This window comes from Natator depressus, chromosome 14 (genome assembly GCF_965152275.1).
Source record: "Natator depressus isolate rNatDep1 chromosome 14, rNatDep2.hap1, whole genome shotgun sequence".
In the NCBI taxonomy this organism is placed as follows: Eukaryota; Metazoa; Chordata; order Testudines; family Cheloniidae; genus Natator; species Natator depressus.
The window spans coordinates 8,167,456-8,188,482 of record NC_134247.1 but is presented as its reverse complement, the minus strand read 5'-3'; the positions used below and the strand labels follow the sequence as shown (position 1 = coordinate 8,188,482).

The 21,027-nt window shown below is 40.4% G+C and overlaps 1 protein-coding gene across 1 annotated transcript in view; it reads right to left on the bottom strand.

The window, feature by feature from the left end:
• PITPNC1 (phosphatidylinositol transfer protein cytoplasmic 1) overlaps positions 1 to 21,027 on the bottom strand; it is a 195,955-nt gene that overhangs the window by 97,705 nt on the left and 77,223 nt on the right. Inside the window, exon 3 of the mRNA XM_074971198.1 lies at positions 1,775 to 1,923. Within this exon, the coding sequence (XP_074827299.1) occupies positions 1,775 to 1,923 (149 nt within the window). The remainder of the gene's footprint in view (positions 1 to 1,774; positions 1,924 to 21,027) is intronic.

Genomic DNA, 21,027 nt, shown 5'->3' with positions numbered 1-21,027 from the left:
GATCTGTCTTCGCTCTTTCTCCTTCCCAGATGGAAGTAAACATCTCACATTCTTTCTCTGAATGGAATGGAGATAAAACTAACCACAAAGGCACGTGAATGTATTAGATATGAATCCTCAGGACAGTTTCTGAAAACATGTTATGTCTGTGCACAGCCTTTTGAACACATGTACATGCCAAGCACATTTGTACTAGCACTGATCTCCTATTCAGTGACAGACATTAAGCTTCTAAGTGGTGAATAAAGCCCTCAGCAGACTTTCTGCACAAGAACAATTATTTGTAGGTGTGGAATATTGCTGGTAATTCTCTTGTTAGGCTGGGGAAAGGTCGGATCTGTCAGGTCATTACACATGCAATGGTGTAATTGCCACAATATTGCTATATCTGCTTCTAAGGATCACAGTGCAGAAAAGCTTAATAAAGAAAATGGGCCTAAGGGAACAGAGAAGAATTAGAAAAGCAGCAACATTCAGTTAGATCAGTAGTAATAAAAAACTGCAGCAGATTAAGGAATATATTTCATACAACAGAAATATATATATAGGTTTTCAAATTAATACTGGGCTTTAAGTCAGTGTGGAAGCACTGACCCCTAACACTTTAATTTCAGCTGCAGAAAAGACACATATTCTGCTTTAGGAAATGATGGGGCTGTCGGGAAACAAAAGCAATTTTTCTCATCATGTCTTTAAGCCTGTCACTTTGCTGCAGAAGGTCACTGATGTACAATGCTAGTGGTCATTCATAACGTCAGCTCACTTTGCTGAGACAAATCTTGTGTTACCAAAATGGGTCACTGGCCTTGTGCAGTTCTTACGAAGTAGTGCTCAATCTTGCTGCATCAGCACCCCAAGGGCTCACTGCTACCCTAAGCAATTCTCCGCTAAGTGTGGGGCCAGAGTGACTTTCTGCATGCTACTGATGTTAAACAGAGGAGACATGATTAACCTCTGTGCCATTTCAGGCAGGATTAATTTTAATGCACCTATTTGATTTTAGCTGAAGATGCTGATTTGGGATTTTAGAAAAAAAATAAATCTACCTTTGATCTAGATTTTGAAAATAAAATAACTTTGCTTTAAAGAAGAACTTCAGTGTGTTAAATTTTTTGCACTTCTATAGCATTTGCCATCAGAGGCTCTCACAGCACATTACAAACATTAATGAATTAATCTTCAAACACCTCTGTGCAGGAGAGAAGAACCATCATTTCCATTTTACTGTTGGGGATGAAATGGAAGCACACAGCGATTAAGGGCATCCACAACCTTAATTAAAGTCAATGGGAGTTACTGGTGCTCCGCGCCTTGGAAAATCAGATTCTCCTGAAATGTCACAAGATCACACAGCAAGCATGGGATAGGGTGAGGAACAGAACCCAGATCTAGTGACTCCCAGTCCATCCAGCACACTACTTTTCTTTTAAACAGATCCCCTTTTTGTTTTATGTATTTTGAAAAATGGGGAAGTGTGAAAGAAAATAGAGAAATGTGCTGATTTTCAACACAATCCTGCCTTCAGGCCACAATTCTTTGCCGTGGAAAATGTGCTCTAAAATAAAAAAGGTCTCTATTTCAAGTGACAGCGCTCTTCCACTGTCCCTTTCCTTGAAGTTGCCAGTAACTGGCCTGTAGTCAATAGAACACATTACATTTGAAACACAAAGGGTATTTTCTGAGAGAGATGTTACGCCCTACAAATCTTCAACACTGTGCATGACTGGAGATTACAGCGGCATGCTGTTCAGGGAAACAGCTGCTTAGTACTTGCCTGTTGAGATAGACCCGTTTTTCTGTTAGCTGACCACTGCCATGATTTGGATCTTCATAGGGTTCATTCTGCACAACTTCCACGCCCTCCCCTCGGTCACTCTGCTCATGGCTATGCTTACTGATCATGTACAGCTGTCCAATTCTGTACTGCAAAACAAAAACAGGAGCAAATGTATTAGCCATATACAATGCATGAGTATCCACAAGCCAAATGTCAAAGGGTTATGCGGAAAAATTTGCAATTTAAAGGTAGTGAGGGGAGGGGGAATCACTGCATTGAGAACTGCCAGAATGATCATAATAAACACTACTACTAATAAATAAATTACTAAATAATAGTGGTACATCAATAGTGTCTTCTACCCAGGGAACCTCAAAGTACTTTACCAAGATCAGTCACGTGGTACATGATCATTGTTACATAGGTAAATTACATTATGGGAACCTTAAAAACTTAAAAACCATCGGTGGGGGTGATATGGATCAGAATAAAAGCCTCAGTGTTCTGGAAAGATGGAAATTTCTGGATTGGCAAGGAGTCATGAAGAAGTTGGTGAAGGAGACTTCTCTGAAAGCCCTTGGCATACCTCTTTAAGGATTTGTAGCTATAGAGCCAGGTCCTCAGCTAGTGTAAATCAAGGTAGCTCCACTGAAGTTAAATGAGTTATGCCAATTCACAGCAGCAGGCCCCTAAATTACTATTTGCGTCCAAACCATCAGGGCACCTCACTGTCATAAGGGGACTGATTTTCTTCTTCTAAACCAGATATCAAAAGGCAAGCAGTATCCCAAGGAGACTCCCAAGTTTTTTGCTTATACATGGAGAGATATGCAAGGCACCCCTTTTAAACAGGACTAGACAACTGTGACTGTAGAGGTGCCAGGAATGGCAGCCTGGTAAAAAATTATACGGACACATACATATACCCAGGAGGAAATAATGACCTAGCCACGATCAGTTGTGACCATAAGACATCCAACAGCTTCATGATGGTCTGTGTGAAGCAAGCTGGTGGTTTCTGCCCCGTTTCTAGTGGATAAATGTCCACATCACAATACCGCCACCACAGCTGACACCCTTATTAGACTCCTCAGAAAAGCCAAGAACTAAATGGGTCCTGATGACTGGCCTCCACTTTTTCTGCTAGAGGTCCTTGAAGGTCAGTCGTCAGGCACTCTGGACAGTCAGTTTGGGGAAGGCTGCACTGCCACCCTGCTCCTGGTCTATGACTGCATCAAGGGCTTTATTATTCAAGTTTGTCTATCCAGCACTTTCTACCAGCACCAGAAATTCACTAAAGTAGGTTAAGAACTCATTGATTTTCTTGAATGAAAAGGTATTTTTTTCTATTAAACTCTAAACGGTATTTTCTGCGCAAGTTTCATGATTCTGCTCTGAGTTTTAAAAGAATGTCTTGCATAACTGACAGATTCATTCTTATTTCACTGAGTTCTATAATTTTCTTTTATTTAGTTTCCCTCATTTTTTTCTGTCTCTGTATTTGTACATTTTGGAGCATAAGAGAATAGTTAAGAACCAACAGCTCCCTCGTGACTTTATTGTTTTAATGGATTTTTTTTTAACTTGAAAAGGTCTTTTTCTAGGGTACATGTGATGGGAGGACTAATCCCCAGTAAGAAACACATCAGACATCTGACAAAGAATTCCAATGTATTTTGAAAGACAGATTTATAAATGATCTTTGTGCCAGGTTGTTAATACATGAACTGAGGTGCTTTCATTACTAACAGTTAAGTGCTACATTATGTGTCTCATATACTCAAGTGCTAAATAGCAGGGCTGGTGTTTAGTACTTGTGTACAAACTATTCTATTATTATTTCAAACAGTGCCTACCACGGTCCACCGAGATATCAGTTTCTGAGACACTATGCACAATAGAAATTACATTACTGTGCAGTACTGGAGGTATTAACTCTGTTCCCCTGGACTACTTTCTGTCATGGAGAACTGCAAATTAAAGATCTGATTCTGCTCCTATGGGAATTAGCGGGAGTTCAGCCTTTTATTTCAACAGGAGCAGAACTGGGTCCTGAGAACAATTTCAAACAGCAGCCAAGAGAGAGGAGGAAGGAAGATGCTAACACTGCAGTTCTGGGGGAAGCCTTGATGGAGGCTTTCCAAGTACAAGCTGTACTAAATTTAAAATGTATGGATTCAGAAATGTCTGGCAGAGTCATGTGTATGTGCAATATTCCCCAGGTGAAGATAGGACTTAGTGCCTCCTTTACCCTGTATCCTTCACTCTCTGCTGCCTCTCTTGCACCTGTCAAGCCAGGTCAGCAACCCTCCTATCTTCCTGTTTTCGAAAAGGATGGAACTTGCACCCACCTGTATAATTTCTTCCTTCCCAAACACAATCCCAGTTTCTGTTCCGTGGTCGCAGTGTCGCTTGATGCCGCAGTGCTTTAAAACTGTGTTTCCCTAACAGTGGGTCCCAACCCACCAATGGGTTGCAGGAAGATTTTAGATGGGTCATCACATCTGGGACCGGACTAACCTGTCATTGGACCCTGACGGAAGGGTGCATGGGCCAAACCTCAGTGGTGAAGCAACCCTGGGTACCAGGTTGCAATGCCTGGGGCGGGGAGCTGGACCCAGCCCCATGGGACAGGAACCACTGCTGTGGAGTGAGTACAGGGTGGGCTTGTTCTTCAACCCCGCTCCTCACCTCAGAGCCTCCCCTCTGCACTGGGCTGGGATTAGGGTGGAGGCCAGGGCAGAGTGTGAATATATGTAATGCGGGGGAATCTCAAAAAAAGACAAAATGCAGTTGGTAGGTCACCTTAGTAAAAAAAATTGGGAACCACTGCTTTAAAGGAGCTGCTGTGGCAATCACAGCAAAGGATTCTGGAGTATATGACTGAGCAGAAACAGGAAGACCCTTTAGGAAGGCTGAGACAGGGCTTGTCACCAGGAGAGAACAGTTTATTATAATAAAAATACCTAGCTTTTATATAATATTTTATCAATTTAGAACTGTCCCGTTGCAGAATAACCTTGTTATTCCCATACAGTGTCCCCTTACAAGTAGCACACTAAGCATCTGCCTACTTAGCCTATGTCTAAGGCCTTCTTGAGAAGTCATAAAGGCGCTTAGCAGTGATGCAGAGGAAGTAAGACGACCAGCTTCTTGCCTGTGTGGCCTCTTACAGGCTGCTCAAGTGCACAGGCAGCCAGTCCCAGTCCCCATTATCTCACTGAGGTGCCCCTTGTAAAGAGGAGCCAATCCACTAGCCAGGTGTGTGGTCCCAGGGTTTAGCCTCTGTCCTACAAAGCCCCCAGCCCTGAAAACGTGCCCTGGCTGGAATGGTAGAGGTGTCTTTCTTTGGCACCATGTGAGAAGCATTTTGTGTTTGAAAATTTTCAGGTGGGTTTAGTGCTGGTGAAAGGAGCCAGATTTACAGGCTTGGTGGTTGAAGTCTTTGGTTTGTCCCCAGAACAAGCCTGGGCAGAGGCAGCAGCAGTGCAAGCTTCTTCACACTACCCTGGCACTGTACCTTAAACCTGACCTGTGAGGACTACTTCTATGAGTCAGAGGCTATTCATGGGTGAATCAGACATTGGCTTCTCTACTGAGGCTGGCAAGAAAGTTGCTAATTTTGATGGTGTGGACACTTACATTGGAAGCTGGGTGGCCACCCACCGAACACATTTCCCACTCAACACCACCCAACCATCAGATAGCAGCAGGGCCAGATTTAGGGGCAGGCAACCCAGGCGACCACCCGGGGTGCTATTTTTTGTTGTTAGCAACAAAAGGGAAAATAAAATGTTTGAAGTAACATGTTTCAGGTATTCCATATGGGGATTCATTTTTCACTAACCTCCTAGAATGTTCTGGACCTCTGTAGAATCTCATGGAACATTCCAGACTTTCTGAGAACTATATTTTCGTCAGCCCTCCTAAAATGTTGTCAACCATAGCCTGTATAATGGGCAGGGCATCACCAGGCAGTCAGTGAGATATAAGAATGAACTGAACTGAAGTGAAAGCCCAGCTGCGATATTGTGAATCTTGTTTTATTGTGTAATTGTGAAAGTGTACTTGTGTTTTAAGACTTGAAGAGTGTAAGCAGCGACTTAGAAAGGACATGTTTAATTAGATGCCAGAGATATCTACTGAACTCCTATTTATGCAACAATATAAAAGGAACATTGTTACATGTTAAGCATGGCAAAAGAAGTAACGTTTGATGACTTTCTAAGACTGCGGAACATACTATTAGGGAGAGGAAAAGCCTATCTGTTTTCCTCTATGAAAATAAAAGATGCCCCAACAGAAGCCTTCAGGAGCTCAGTATAGAAAGCAAAAAGCTCAACTGCAATCTAATTTGCAGCGAGGGGCAAATCTGATGAGAAAATATCTGAAACAGAATAACAACAGACCTTTTGAACTAAAGGACTAGGGTTTACATTCTAAGGCTGTCACCTACCATAACACTATTTACTAGTGGTCCACCCAATGTTGGTGCACAGCTCAATTTCTTGATGTTAGTACATTTCAGTTATTCTTAAAATTAAAAAGTTTACATAAGCTTAGAGGAAACGACTTTTTTATTTGCTTGAATAAATACAGATTTATAAATCCTAGCATGCAAATTTATCATCTTATATGACAGGGATAAATCATGCATGCAAACTGTGCATCAGATTCATGAAATGGGCTACAAATGCAATTAAAATAAGGTACTCAAAAATTTAACAAATGAAGGGGGTGGGGGCTCCAAAGATGCTGCTTGCCTGGTATGCCATTTGGTCGAGTGCTGGCCATGGAGAGTAGTAATTTCTGGTCATATCTCACCTGAGTCGGTGATCCATAGGTGAAAGTTTCTATAAATCATTATTGATTCTCCAAGCTATCCTATCCGACCCTGAGAAACATTCTTCATTTATACAGTACTCTGTACTATTTACTTTACATATTTTGATGCTTCTGAAAGTAAAGAAAGGCTTTTCCTTGGTACAGGGCGTTACAATATCCAGTATGTTCAGTTTCAAACACACCATACCTAGAAAATTGGATTTTTATAGCACCTGTCCTCATTCACTCTTTCATCTTCCAAACTGCAGTTCAACAAAGCTTAGCAGAATTTGATCTGAACAAGACTGATATCAGAGGGCCAGATCCTGATCTCAGGTGTAACTTTTTAATTCAGTGGAATCATTCTGCATTTACTGATGTCAATGAGATCAGTATCTGACCTGCCAATCTTGTTACTATTAACTCTTAGGAGCTACCCTGCCCTCTAAATACAGCATGTTAGTGACTCAATAGCACGTACAGATGCAGTTCTGGCGTGGGATGAAGCTTTCTAATCAAACCATATTGCACCGAACATCAGGATGGTATAGTGCATAGCTGGAATTGCTTCAATGGAAAGGCATTAAGTAAACCAGCTGGAAAGTTTTCAAACATTACTTCTTCAAGTGGAAGAGAAACACAGTGTCCAGTGACCATAATTTACTAACAATGAACTGTCTAATCAGCATTATGATCACTAATATATTGTATTTTTCCATGAACCATAGCAGCCAGGGTAGGTTGGCTCAGACATTTGTGGGACGCTGTACAAAGTGAGGCGTGGCATGCCTAAGGCTCAGGCAGACTTCTGAGTATAGCTCTAGCACCAGTGCGGGTGGAGACACCTGTTTAACTTAAGGCTTTTAGCCCCAGTCTCAGGCTTCGGGGGGATCTCTAAAGCCCTCAGCGCTGTCAGCATGGTGCATGGGTGCCACAGGTAACATGGCTTCAGGCACTGTGGTTGTAGCTGACCCTGAGCAAAGCAGAGGAGGGAGGGGAGCTCTGACTCCGCATGATGCAGAAAAAGCAGTTCTGAGTCCCAGGGCTGTCTGGATTTCGGTTAAGAAGGAGACTGATCAACTGAATTATCTACAAAAAATATGAATGGTTTTGACTTTTATAGAAAGTTGTAGAGAAAGCAACTTTGATGGGGGGAGAGGGCAACGGAGAAGCAGATTTCAGGCTTTTCCATGTCTCACTGCAGGGTGGAGAACAGGGAAAGGAATTGGGGAGGGCAGAGTTCTGAGTTCTTTGTCCTACTGGATAGGAGTTGTAATAACTGTGCCTACAAATCTACTCTAACGGTGAGCACAACTGTAAAAATGAGTGTAAGTTCATAAGGTGTCACAAAAAACTGTAACAAATAATGTTGATGGGAAAAGATGCAAAAGTGAAACAGAAAGACTGAATTAGTCCAAACAAAATGGCCTCCTGACATAAGTCAAGGACTGTTAAATTCATGGCTGGTAAACAAAAAAAGTGTGGAACTGGAAATCACTGAACCAAAATTGGGGTGTTGGGTATTAGGCCTAACTGGACGACAAAACAAAAACAAAAACAAAAAAACGAGGGGATGGGCTATTCCACCCATCACTCCATTTTGAGGTCATTAAGGAAAGAAACATTGGGGAAAAAACTGGATTCTGGACGAAGCTTCACCATCATGGCTTCCACCCCCACCAACTCCTGGGATCCTGTACCTTTGTTATCCTGATCCTGAGAGATGTCCTGAAGAGACTGAACCAGAAAGAGGGACCTGGATGACATTGCCACCTCTACCTGCTCTGGCTGAATCCCAACCATTGCCTGGAATGTGAGATTGTGTCACAAACCTCCCCCCGTGTGTTCTTTTCCTTCCCCACCTTATTTCTTCTCTCTCCTACTCCTCTCTTTTTCCTTCTATCTAATAAGAGTCTAACTAGCCGGCCAAGACTACATATTTTGCAACAGTGATGTAAGCCTGTGACCAGAAAGAAGAAACCAAAAGCAATGCCATAAAAAGCCTGATGCTGGTACGAGTTTGCTAGGTCTTGGAGTGGCTGATAAGATCATGTGCTGTGCCAGTGTTTTTCCAGCAGCAAGGCTGCAAGTGAGAGTCAACACCAGAGACAGACGTTGCATTTTCTATTGTTTTTGTTCTTACATGTCCAGCCCATCTCAACTAACTTCTCTTTCTTCGCCAAACCTCATTTTAAAACTGTTTAATATTGGGCAGTGGTTGGGTTATGTTAACACATTTGACTCTTTGGGGCCATTTATTCCATCTAAATTAATGCAACACAGAGCAGTTGATTTTATCAGCAGAAAGGGAAACAAGGTCGCTTTGTCACTAGGAAACCGGAGACTGTGTTGGTAGCTGGTAAAAGAAGGCTTGATCACATACGTAGCACTGCAAGGCTAGGTCCCCAAGAGCCTCTTTTATTGCGGGTTAAGGGACCAACCAACGGACAGGAGAGTTCATAGGCATATGTTGGAAAGGGATGCAGACAGAGAGCTCCAACGGTGCAGGATACTGGGGACTGTTTAGAGTGGCCTCACCACCCATTAGAATTTACAAATGAGATAAGAGGAGCATGGCTTTGTTTTAAAAGAACAGGATAGGCAATAGGAGAGCCCCATTGAATCACTGAGTCCATCTCCCATCCTATTGGCTCTCAATTGTAGCCAATAAGTTTGACTAATGGAATGTAATTAAAAACCGAAGAATTACTAAAACACTGGGAAACACTAGGGCAGCAATCTAAACTCTGGGAAAGATTCTAATCTTCCCTTAGCTCTCACAACTTTTCCACCCAGACAGGCCTCACTCAGAAAGAAGGAAAGAAGGAAAGAAGGAAAGAAAGAAAGAAAGAAAGAAAGAAAGAAAAAGATTTCCAAGTCAAAGCTTATTCAAGGCATTTGATACCGGCAAAGTAAAAAGTAAAAGATGAGAAAGTGACATTAATTTTAAAGTATAAAAATTAACAAAAAAACCCCAAACCCAACCAACCAAAACACCGCAAGCCTAATTTAGATTCATTTGACCTGATTCTTCTCTCCATTACATTAGTGTAAGTCAAGTGTAGCTCCCCTGCAAAAATGTAATGACACCAATGTAAATAAAAGGTGCAAGGGGAGAATCAGATTCACTGTATTCCTTTTAGATAGACTGTATTTGTAAAGCTGTAAGTTACTGAATGGTCAAGAAGCAGTTAAGCCAGTGCCTCTGAATCTTGGTTCACAAGAGCGAAATAAGGTGGCATCATACTCCCATATTCTGTATAGGATTGCAGGACTCCTCTCGAATCAACCCGATGTCAAGTGATTAACCCCTCCATAAATATACCGGGTAATTACTGCTGAGTCACAGTAGTAGATGCATCTTTGTTGATTCCAGCCATTAATTAAGAGGGCATTTGAGCTCTTATCGTGAAACCCAAGGAAGGGTCTATCCATAAATTACATAACACATTTTTAGGTGATTTTCAAGACCCACACACCCTTTATAACACTGAAACAAAATGTACAACATAAAGGACCCATCCTCCTCCTGTCCCCCAGTGCCTTATATCATTTATGGACAGCCCTGAAGAGCCAACAAGCTTAGCTTTTATATAACCCTTTTCAACCATAGATCTCTAATTGCCAAAAAAGCCAAACCTCAGGAGGGAGGTTAATTTGGACTAGAAACAAAGCGTGTTTATTCTGTTCAGAGCAGAGTGGGAATGCCACCTGCTTGTGGAGAGGTAACAAAGGTCCTACATAATTTGAAAAAAATCAATGTAGTTTTGTCTATGTTCCTATTTTCAACATCAGAGCAATTGCCAGCCAGTTTTGTAAAACCTGTTGTTACAATTGAATGTGTTTAGGTAATCCTCATTATAAGCAATTATATTTAAAAGCTGTGTGTACTGAACTTTAGTTTTTGTCAGAACAACAATCCAATATAATCGTTTGTGAACAGGCATCTAAACCTAAAAGGTCTACAGACAGTTGCAATTCAGAAAAGCATGGCATGATTAGTGGAAGAGAAATTACACAGCAAAAAAAAGAAAGATCTTCATTGTTTTAATATAGCCATTAGGCTTAAAACATGTTTTTGCAAATGTTGTTATCAAATTCTATCAATTTGCTTTGTGCATTTTATGTTCTAAGACTTGTGGTGCTGCTATTGTTTGAAGCCACACAAAAGCTCACCCACCATTAGTATTTAGGTGTAAAATCTGTTTTGCAGTAGGCTCGCTTTAGCACTGTACATAATAATTGATTTTAAGCTACTTCTGTGCAGAAGGTCCTCCTCCAACAGCCCTTGTTCATGCAAAACTGCCATTCTGATCAGACTCAGAGTCCTGTGTACAAGGGAGATTTTTACCTAGACTGTAATATTTAAAACTAGAAAAATGTATTGATAACGTCTTTAATTCAGATGAAGTAGGAAGCACTGACGTTGTTGTTGACTTGCTGGATGTTTTCATTTCTAATTCTACCATTTGGTTTCTTTAAAGTTTGGCCATGTTTTCATTCACTGAATCATAGAATTGTAGGATTGGAAGGGACCTCAAGAGGTCATCTAGTCCAGTCCCCTGTACTCATAGCAGGACTAAGTATTATCTAGATCATCCCTGACAGGTGTTTGTCTAACCTGCTATTAAAAATCTCCGGCGATGGAGATTCCACAACCTACCTGGGCAATTTATTCCAGTGCTTCATGCTAACAGTGGGAGTAAGTATAGTTTAGAGGAAAGGACAGGTACCTTTGGTCTGGAATACAGTTTTGTTCTTGGCTCTGTGGAACAATGCTAGATAAGTCTCCCTCTCTAGTTTTCCGTTTCCACCTCTGTAAAATGGGCCTAATAATACAGATCTCACAGGAGTATTGAGGCTTGATCAATGTTTAGATAGCAGTTTGAGATCTTCTCATGAAAGGTGCTAGATCAGCGTAAAAGTGTTACAAAATTTGATACAAATTAATCAGTACAAGAGTCTGGCCAAATCGTAAATCACTAAACCTCACATAACTAACATGGAGGATTGCTTTTTCTGGGACAAATTCCGCTTTCAGTTTTTGGTGCAATGGCCACTGATTTCCCCCTCCCTTGTAACTTAGAACAGAATTTGGCCCTATCTGCATCTCTTGTATTAGAAATAATATCAAATTAAGAAAAAGAAATGGGCTGTGCTCTGCATTTACAATGCTTTTATGACATTTAACAATATATACAGTTGTTTTCTCCCCTGCTGGGTAAGGGTTACATCTGTTAGTCTTGTATTTCCCTCTGAGACAAAGAGAAAACACAATGAGCAGTCACAGCCCTAAACAAATCCAAGAATGCTACTTCAGGTCTTCCATTGTTCATCTCTTAGTTGAAATTATTTACTGCCAAACCAAATTGCAGAGACAAAGCCTTTTAGAGCATCTACTCTGGCTCTCGGTTCATCTGACACCTATAAAATAGGCTAAGTCATGGCCAATACAAATATATCAAAAGAGATAGTATCTGCTGTTTGCATTACATTTCTTGGCAGCCATATCACCGAAGGGACAAAATGAAGTTCACGGACTGAGAGTGTTGGTCCCAGTGGAGACCTTCCCCAGGTCTCTCTGGGAGGCAGTGTTGCAATTAGTACTCATTCTTCTTTATTTTTAAGTGCCGACAATAATAGGTGCTGGAACTAGGAATATTACCTCGTCCCCTGGCTTGAAGTGGATTCCATTATATACAGGGTTTATAGTTTGGTTCAATGGCTCTCAGAACCCCACTATACAAGCTGTCCTGCACCCCTGCTGACAGTGTGCCCAGCACTGAACAAGGCACAGTTATGGCCCTGCTCTGAGGAACTAAGAGAATAAGCCCTGCAGGAAGTCCTGCCTTAAAAGGCATGGGTGACAGCCTTCCATGATTCTCTGTTTGGCTGGCACTCCCCATATAAACCAAGAAGCCATTTTTGGGAGTTGTCTGAGCAATGCAAACCTCTGGTGTCCTTCTGCCTTAGATCCTGCAGGTGCATGCATATTTATGGGTCTGCACAACTCTTCAAGTTCCTTCCTTTATCTGTAATAGGTTTTATTATATTGTCTGCTTCCATTACCAAGAATTTCGATTGGGACCAGGGGGTGTAACGTGCTAGCCTGTTGGCCTAGATCACAGATGAAGATGACCAGGGGAAGATACTATGGTGAAGGGTGCTAGTAAATAATAAATAATAATAATAATAATAATAATAATAAAAAATCCATAGATAGATATCTGAGTTTGGTTGTTGTCCTATTTCTGTTCATTTTAGAATTTGTAAAATCCTATTTTCAACCAGTCATAAATCCCATTCTAACCTAGAATGACAGTGTCCTTTTCAACTTCATTACCCAGACAGAAGCATCAAAAGAGTTATTAACCACCATGTATGAACAGAAATACTGAACCAAAATTGAGGCCCACTTTCATTTAAGTTGTTATGCAAACAGAATTGATTTTAATATTCATGTTGTAACAGTTCTGGAAGATGAATTACATTCTTGTGGGAGCAGAAACAAACGTGCTAATACGGAATATTTCAGAAAACACTCCTGAGGGGAGGGGGTCAAGATGGGAGAAGAGATATTTACTGAAACTGAGTAATTCACAGTGAATAACTTATTCAAATAATGTAGCCTACTTTCCGTTTTGAAAATTGGCTGCCTACACCATAATCCCACTTTCTTCTGGTGATTGTCTATTGCTGGAAGAAGTCCTTTTCAGGATGGTAATTAATCTGCTTTTTACTGTCCCTGATGGAAGGGTGTTAAACTAGCAGACAGCCCATTGTCTGCTTTTCCTCAGAGTTTAAAGAGATAGGTCTCACAGTTCTTAGACTTCTCTCAAGATAAATTCTGCTCTATAGCAAATATAAATTAAAGACAGATTAAAACCCATCTGTCACAACAACCCCTTCAGGTTCCTGTTAATATAAACTGATTGCTGTGTGAGTATGTTGGAGAGTTTGCAAGTAGTAATAGATTAAATTGTTTAATATACTGTATAAATACTTAACACAAAAGCACATCTTCAGGTACAAGCTGATGAACCATATTTTCTCATTTATATCTGTGCAAACCCATTGAACTCAACTGAAATGTGTGCAGTATCATTGCTCAGATGTAATTAAGAGACTAGTTTGGTCCATTCATTCACAAATAGTGTACTTAACTTCTTGAAGGTACAAAGCAGATCTGGACAGATACTGAACAGCTCAATTTGTCTTGGGCATTCACTTTAGTACATCCCAAATGGTATCCTGATTTTTGGGAAGGTACCTATGTACCGCCTAGGTGAACAACGTGTGTATCCTAAGCAACTCTATAGGCTGGTTGTTGTTTCCCTACCTGCCTTTGTTACCTGCTTGTTCTTATCTCAATTTATGTTCTGATTCATGAAACAAACACTTATGCTGTGTGTACCATTACTCACCTGAGTACTTCCATCCAAACCAGCAAGAATATTCACATATTTGAAAGATCAGGACTTAAGCCTTATTTGCACTAATAAAATTTTGTTGTACTCCAGTATAGCCATATCAGCAAACCTTCCTAATATAGACAGAGCTTACACCAGCAGGAGTTCTTTTGTCAGTACACCTAGCTTATACCAGTTCTCCAGAAAAGGCACTGTTTTGCTGGTGTCACCCACCTATACTAGAGCTTTTGCCTGTATAGAAATGTTAGGGGAAAAAAACACCCCCAAACCAACATTACTATAGTGGCAAAAGTTTCAAATGTAGTCTAAGGTTAGCTCTATAAACCTTCTTATCAGGGACACAGCCTTTGTTTTAAGCACTTTATACACTCATGAGGCTAATCACAGGCATTCAAACAAAGCTATTTGGACATATCTAGTCATCCCCACACTGGTCCATTCCGTTCCTAGAGCAATGGAATTAGGCTTAGCACAGTGAAGAACTTCTCTCACACACACACACACACACACACACACACACACAGTGAAAAACGCAGTTATACTGTGACTTGCAGAACTTCCAAAGAATCATCTGCTTGGGGGTCAGTTTTTATCTCCATGCAGTCAAAAGCCCTCCAGTCCTTCTGATATCCTAAAATCTAGTGAATCTCAAGGCATTAACAGAGCTTTAGGACATTTCTACAGAGATACAGCACCTCCATGCTGCTTCCTGTGTCTTCTCCCCGTTAAACTGGAACTTTGTAGCCAATGTCTCACCAAACCATATATGGTCCTTACCCTCAAAGGACGTTAGCCAGCATGAATCAGAGTCAGCCTTAATTCCCACAGTTTCTCCGTGAAAGTTTTCTAGGGAATAATGTTGCATAGAGCAGTTCCCTTTCCTTGCCAGCCACACTGCCCTAAACCAGTGAAGCAAACAACATTTCGTACTTATATCGTGCCTATCATCTGAAGATCCCAGAATGATTTAGAAATGCATAGAGTTCATGAAAGGGGCCAGAGGATTGAAGGCGCGTCAGCTGCTTTTCCTCCAAAAGACTTGGACCATTTTAGCAGGTTTTCCATTACTTTCTCCCCAAAATTTACAGGGCATAGCCTGTTCCTAAACTTCATGGAGGTGGCGGAGAGGACAACAACTGGAAGAGAAGATATGGCTGTCTTAAACTCAGTAACATACTAGAGAAATTGGTCAAAGTTCATCTGTGTGAAAATATGACATTTATAACATTTCAAGGTCAGTGAGACTTCTGCATAAGTGCTGGTTGTGCAACTTAAAGCTGCCTGGGGATTTGTTTAATTTATGCACACAATGTTTTTAATCCCTCTTCCTCTTAATTGCAGAGAATAATAGCTGTAACCTCCTCTTTTATTAGACCCATCATTCTTCCTTTTTTACATCCTACATCCCCTTGGAGACAACACCCTCTCACTACTTGGAAAGATTCTTAAAACACACAAGAAACATTAAGACAGTTACCAGCACAATGTCACTTCAAACACAAAACAAACAAAGAAACAATAGGCACATATGTTGACCCCTCTCCACTCCCTCTATCTGACATCCCCTAGATGCATAACCCGCCCCCTTCCAGATGTGATCACTAAAATTATCTCCCTTGCTAATCTGGCTGTATCACAGGCCTCTTCAAATCCCAGTCTCCATTGGATCTTCTATCTCCACTTCATCACATTTACATTTCTTGTCCTCATCTTCAAGACTACACAATTCTTTTCCTCTCTTCCATATCTGAATCTTATGTCCATACTTGCTTCCTCAGCTTCACGAATGATCGTAAATTCATAAGCTGTCACAGTGATTTCACTTGACAGTGTATTGCAGGAACTGCTATTTCCATTCAGTCCTTCACATTTTTATTCATTTTCACCAGTGAAATATAGGCTGTTCTCCTCTGTATCCATCTGCTCCAAAACATCCAGAGATGGATGTACATTCACACGGGCAATGAGCAAGTGGGCTCGACTCAGGCAATAGTGTGTTATGATATGATGAATCAGGCATGTTAGCCAGTAATAAAACCACATGTGTTGTGCTGACACTGATCATCACTTTCTCATTGATTCTCATACTGTAGAAATCCCTTGGCAGAACATCAAATCACAGAGATCATCAATCAGACCCAGACACATCTTGTGAATTGCTAATCTGCGAATACTCACTGAACAAAATGGTAGCTCTTTAGAACTTCCTCCATAAACACAAAACAAAAGTTGCACTATCAGTGCTGAAGAAGGGGTCTGTCTGATATATCCAGTTGGATACTATCTACTTTGAAACTCAGAATCACACAGGGCAAATTCTGACCTAGTCTCCATGGAATGCACCTCAGACAGCACAACTGGTTCTTCCCCCTGCACAAGAAGTAGGCAGGGTCTGGGGGATTGTGAAGAGTGCAAACTCTGCAGCTTGTGGGGGGTGAGGAGTTTTTTCCCCCTGTATATTTACCCATCTCCCAACCTGGTTTCTGAGGCTGAATGCTGAAGCTAGGACTCGCCCCACACAGAGTACACAAAACAGAAGAGAAGTAATATATTTTTTTAATTATGTGGCTCAAAACAGTCTAGTTATTGGAGACAACAATCCAACAGGAGTTCTGCAGTACAGAATTGAAGTGTTGTGCCCTAGCAGCATTCCCCGGAAGCATTCTGGCTGACTGTCTCTCTGTTCTGGCAATACTTACTATTGTGGTGGATTTTGAAAGAGTGCAGTCTGTGCTGTGCCACCCTTGGACACGGCTGAGGAAGGATGGTCCCTTCCCCATTTCACCCTCCTTTGGGATATCCAGTGTTGACAGTGGATCTAGGCATCCTCCATCTCCTTGAGAACTGGGAATGCAAAGACCAAGACTGTGGCTGCCCTTTGCCTCGATATGCATGAAGGGCAATCCAGTCCCAAATCATAATTTACAAAAATGAATGTAATGAGGGTAAATGGTCTGGGCTGACTCATGCTCTCCCTTTCAATACATCAGTGCTATCCCATTGCATTCAATGGAATTGCACTGGGATAACTGAGGGCAGAGCTGGGACCAGTGTTTCAATGAGCATAGCTAAATATAATGAATACTGTACATTCAGAGTAATTATTACAATTCCCCCTTCCCCTCTCACATATTTAATCATTCCTTATAATGAATGCACCTGCAGCACAATATATCCACATCATTACCCATGGACGAGTTCTTAATTATGCAGTGTTTTTAATTTTATATGTGCCTATTAGTTACACAAAGTCTTCTCTCTGGGAGAATATGCAGAATGCCTGGTATGTGCTTTCTTCCCCTCTCTCTTGAGATTAGAACATAATGAAGTTGGGTCTTCAAAAACGTTTGCAGTTGGATATTGAATCACCGCAGCTATTAAAAATAGCCTTCTGTTTGGACTTTCAATTTTGTTTACAATAATATTCATTTAATATGCCATTTGGACTGTTGGAGAAAGATAACTGGCTAAGTAGTTTTTCATTTACTAAATCTCTCTGCTGTTTACTTTTTTATTAAAGTTACAATCTTTTTAAACAGCCTGCTGATTTAGATACAGTTTGAAGAGGAAAACAGTCGATACATTGGATGAATGGATAGAGAGATGGATAGAAGTGGCTTGTATGGAGCACCATAGTTAAGTTTTTGGCTTCATTTTCACGACAATCCTCTGTTTTCACAGTCTAATTATCATCTGATTATTCTGATAAATTATACTTTGGCTCTCAGCCCACGTTTTTTTTTCTTTCTTTTCTTTTTTTCTTGAAAGTTTGGGAGAACTTCCTTCAGCTATTTTTGAATGATTGGACAGTGGGGAAATAAAAAAAGAAACCCAAACTTCTTCAACATTAAGATATTTTCCCTCACCAATAACTCAAACAACATGGGAATGGTTAATAGTTCTTTATATGCAAATACTTCTTACTGTGAAGAAGGCATTTTGCTAAGTAAGGGGGTGGGAATTAAAAATATCATAAGCAAATGACAATTTCTGAGCATTCAGCATTTGCTGAAAAAGAGTTGACCAATCTGAGGTGGGGGCAGAGGAGAGGGATGATGATACAGGATGAAGTAATCTATATGCATGTTATAGGCCCTGGTGAAGCAAAGCACTTACACACATGCTTAATTTTAAAGTATGCTTTGAGTATGTGAATAGTGTGGGGGGACTACTCATAAATTAAAAATTAAAATTAAACACATGTTTAAATGCTCTGATGGATCAGGGTCTTCTACAGCAGAACTATGCACTTTGATAATGTATTTTAGAAATCCTGGTGATCTTACCAACTACATATTAAACCAAAGCCTTTAGGAGATGTTCACAAAGTTCTTTTTCCAAATTGCCACTAGAATAGACAATGGCATTCCACATGGTAGACTCTCTACTGACTTTCTCCTCCAAAATTCAATCTCTCTTTTTAATTTCCCCCAATTTGCAATTTAATACAACTGTAACTCTCAATTTTTTGTCCTGTGAAAACTTGCAGTCTTGTACCAATAGACAAGTTATTTAAAAATACAGGAACACTCATTTTAAGACTACAGTTTAAAGATTACAAGTCATGGCTATTCATTACTTTCCTTAATTTCCTTCTAATTAAATATAATATATACACAATGTATTACTATGTCATAATTTTACTCCTTGATTCCAAAGAGGAGCTGTATCAAATGCTTTTTCAAAGTCCACTGCATCCACTAGTTTGACTTTGGAATCAACAACATCAAAGAATTCTAAGGTAGGGATTGTGCCATTGTACTGCCTGATATGTACTATATGATCTGCGCTTTCTCTGAAAAACTACTTTCTCTGCAGTAGTTAGTCTATATTTTCCCAATCTCGTCTATTTGTGCTCTTAAAGTAACTCCTGATGTTCTTGACAACACATTAATCTACAGTAACTGGTCTGTAAATTGGGCATTTAGTCCTTTGTTAAATGGCAAAATCACATGCTTTTCAAAAGCAGCAGAGGAGAAACATGGTAATTATTTGAATGCTCTGCCATTATTATTTTCTCTCTGGACAATCTTTCACTAGGAACTACACTGCTACCAGTAACTCATTTCACATATAATCAGATAACGACTTTCTATGCCTATAGGCTCGGTTTGAATCCATACCAGTCAAGAAGAGGTGAAAATCTACATATCTCATTGCTATTTCATGAGCCATAAAGTCCTTGGGAAATATCATAGTTGTTTGTAACAGAAAATACTTCTGTCTGTACTTTTACTTTACAAGATGACTGTATTGTGCTTTCAGTAGCACCTGTTTGTCTTATATAGCTTTTTAGCCTTATCCTTTTGTAATACCAGAACGTCTCATTTTAGGGCAAGATGCCAAAGGATTCAATTTCCAAAATTCTAACACTTTGATCAAGACACAAATGATAAAGGGTGCCACTTAAAGGTGATTTTCCTGCGACATTGCTTTGTGAAAAGAACACTTTGTTATTCTCTCTCTCTTTTTATTGGCAAAAGCATTCCAAACCAAAGATTCACATTTTAAAAGCCTATTCTATTTACAACTTTAAGAATCTGAAATCCAACTTTGCAGATTTTTAAAGTTTCCATCAATACTGTACAGAAATATAATTCAAGCAAAATTTTATGGCAATGAGTAGAAATTATTGTTGCCAGGGTACAACGATGTGCTATTATTATTGTTGTTCAGTCAGTCTGTGAAATTGTGTCAGGCTGTGGCACAATTTTCCACATAGAAAGAGTTTAGCAGCCAAATTCAGACATGAGGGAAGTCAGTGAAACTTTATCTGCTTGCCCCAGGTCTACATTTGGCTCTGAAAAAGCCCCGCTTGTTATTTTCGTGATATTTGAAAACCTTCAGTTTGCAGACCGGTCTCTGTTTTAGCAAAAACACACTTCTAAAAAGACATGTAACTCAGCTATACAATTAAAAATATACAGCCTTAGGGCTTGATTCTGCACCATTCAAGTAACGGACGTTTTTTCTAGTGTCCTGAATGGGAGCAGGATCAAGCCTTTAGAGAAGCAATGTGTCTTATATTTATTCTAGTTGAAACTGTTTCCTGCATTCTTGGGTGTTGGCTCTAATTTCAAATTAGTAGTAGGTTTCAGAGTAACAGCCGTGTTAGTCTGTATTCGCAAAAAGAAAAGGAGGACTTGTGGCACCTTAGAGACTAACCAATTTATTTGAGCATGAGCTTTCGTGAGCTACAGCTCACTTCATCGGATGCATACTGTGGAAATTGCAGAAGACATTATATACACAGACACCATGAAACAATACCTCCTCCCACCGCACTCTCCTGCTGGTAATAGCTTATCTAAAGTGATCATCAAGTTGGGCCATTTCCAGCACAAATCCAGGTTTGGGGGGCGGAGGGTGAGAAAACCTGGATTTGTGCTGGAAATGGCCCAACTTGATGATCACTTTAGATAAGCTATTACCAGCAGGAGAGTGGGGTGGGAGGAGGTATTGTTTCATGGTGTCTGTGTATATAATGTCTTCTGCAATTTCCACAGTATGCATCCGATGAAGTGAGCTGTAGCTCACGAAAGCTCATGCTCAAATAAATTGGTTAGTCTCTAAGGTGCCACAAGTCCTCCTTTTCTTTTTGCAAATTAGTAGTAGTTTTCTCTCGTTCACCAGCAGCATTTCTGACATGAAGATACTCACAGATCATTGCATACAGTAAATTACTATCACAGAACTGGGATAAGCGGCAGCAATAAGAGCCTGCAAAGTGTAATGGCAATGCCATGCAATATTAACTGGGAACCTCTTATGGCAATCTTTGAGAAGTTGCACTCATTTAGAGGCTGCCTCCATACTAGCAAAATACTAGTAGCCATAATTTTTGGTGGTAGCAATGGTGGATGAACAATGTAGGCATAGCTCAGGCGTTGTTGTTAGGAAAGATAAAAGGCCAGATAACATCTCCCATGATGCACCACAGTCAGGGACACCCAGGATGCATGCGATTGCTCAGCAAAAGGGAAGATCATGGTGCAT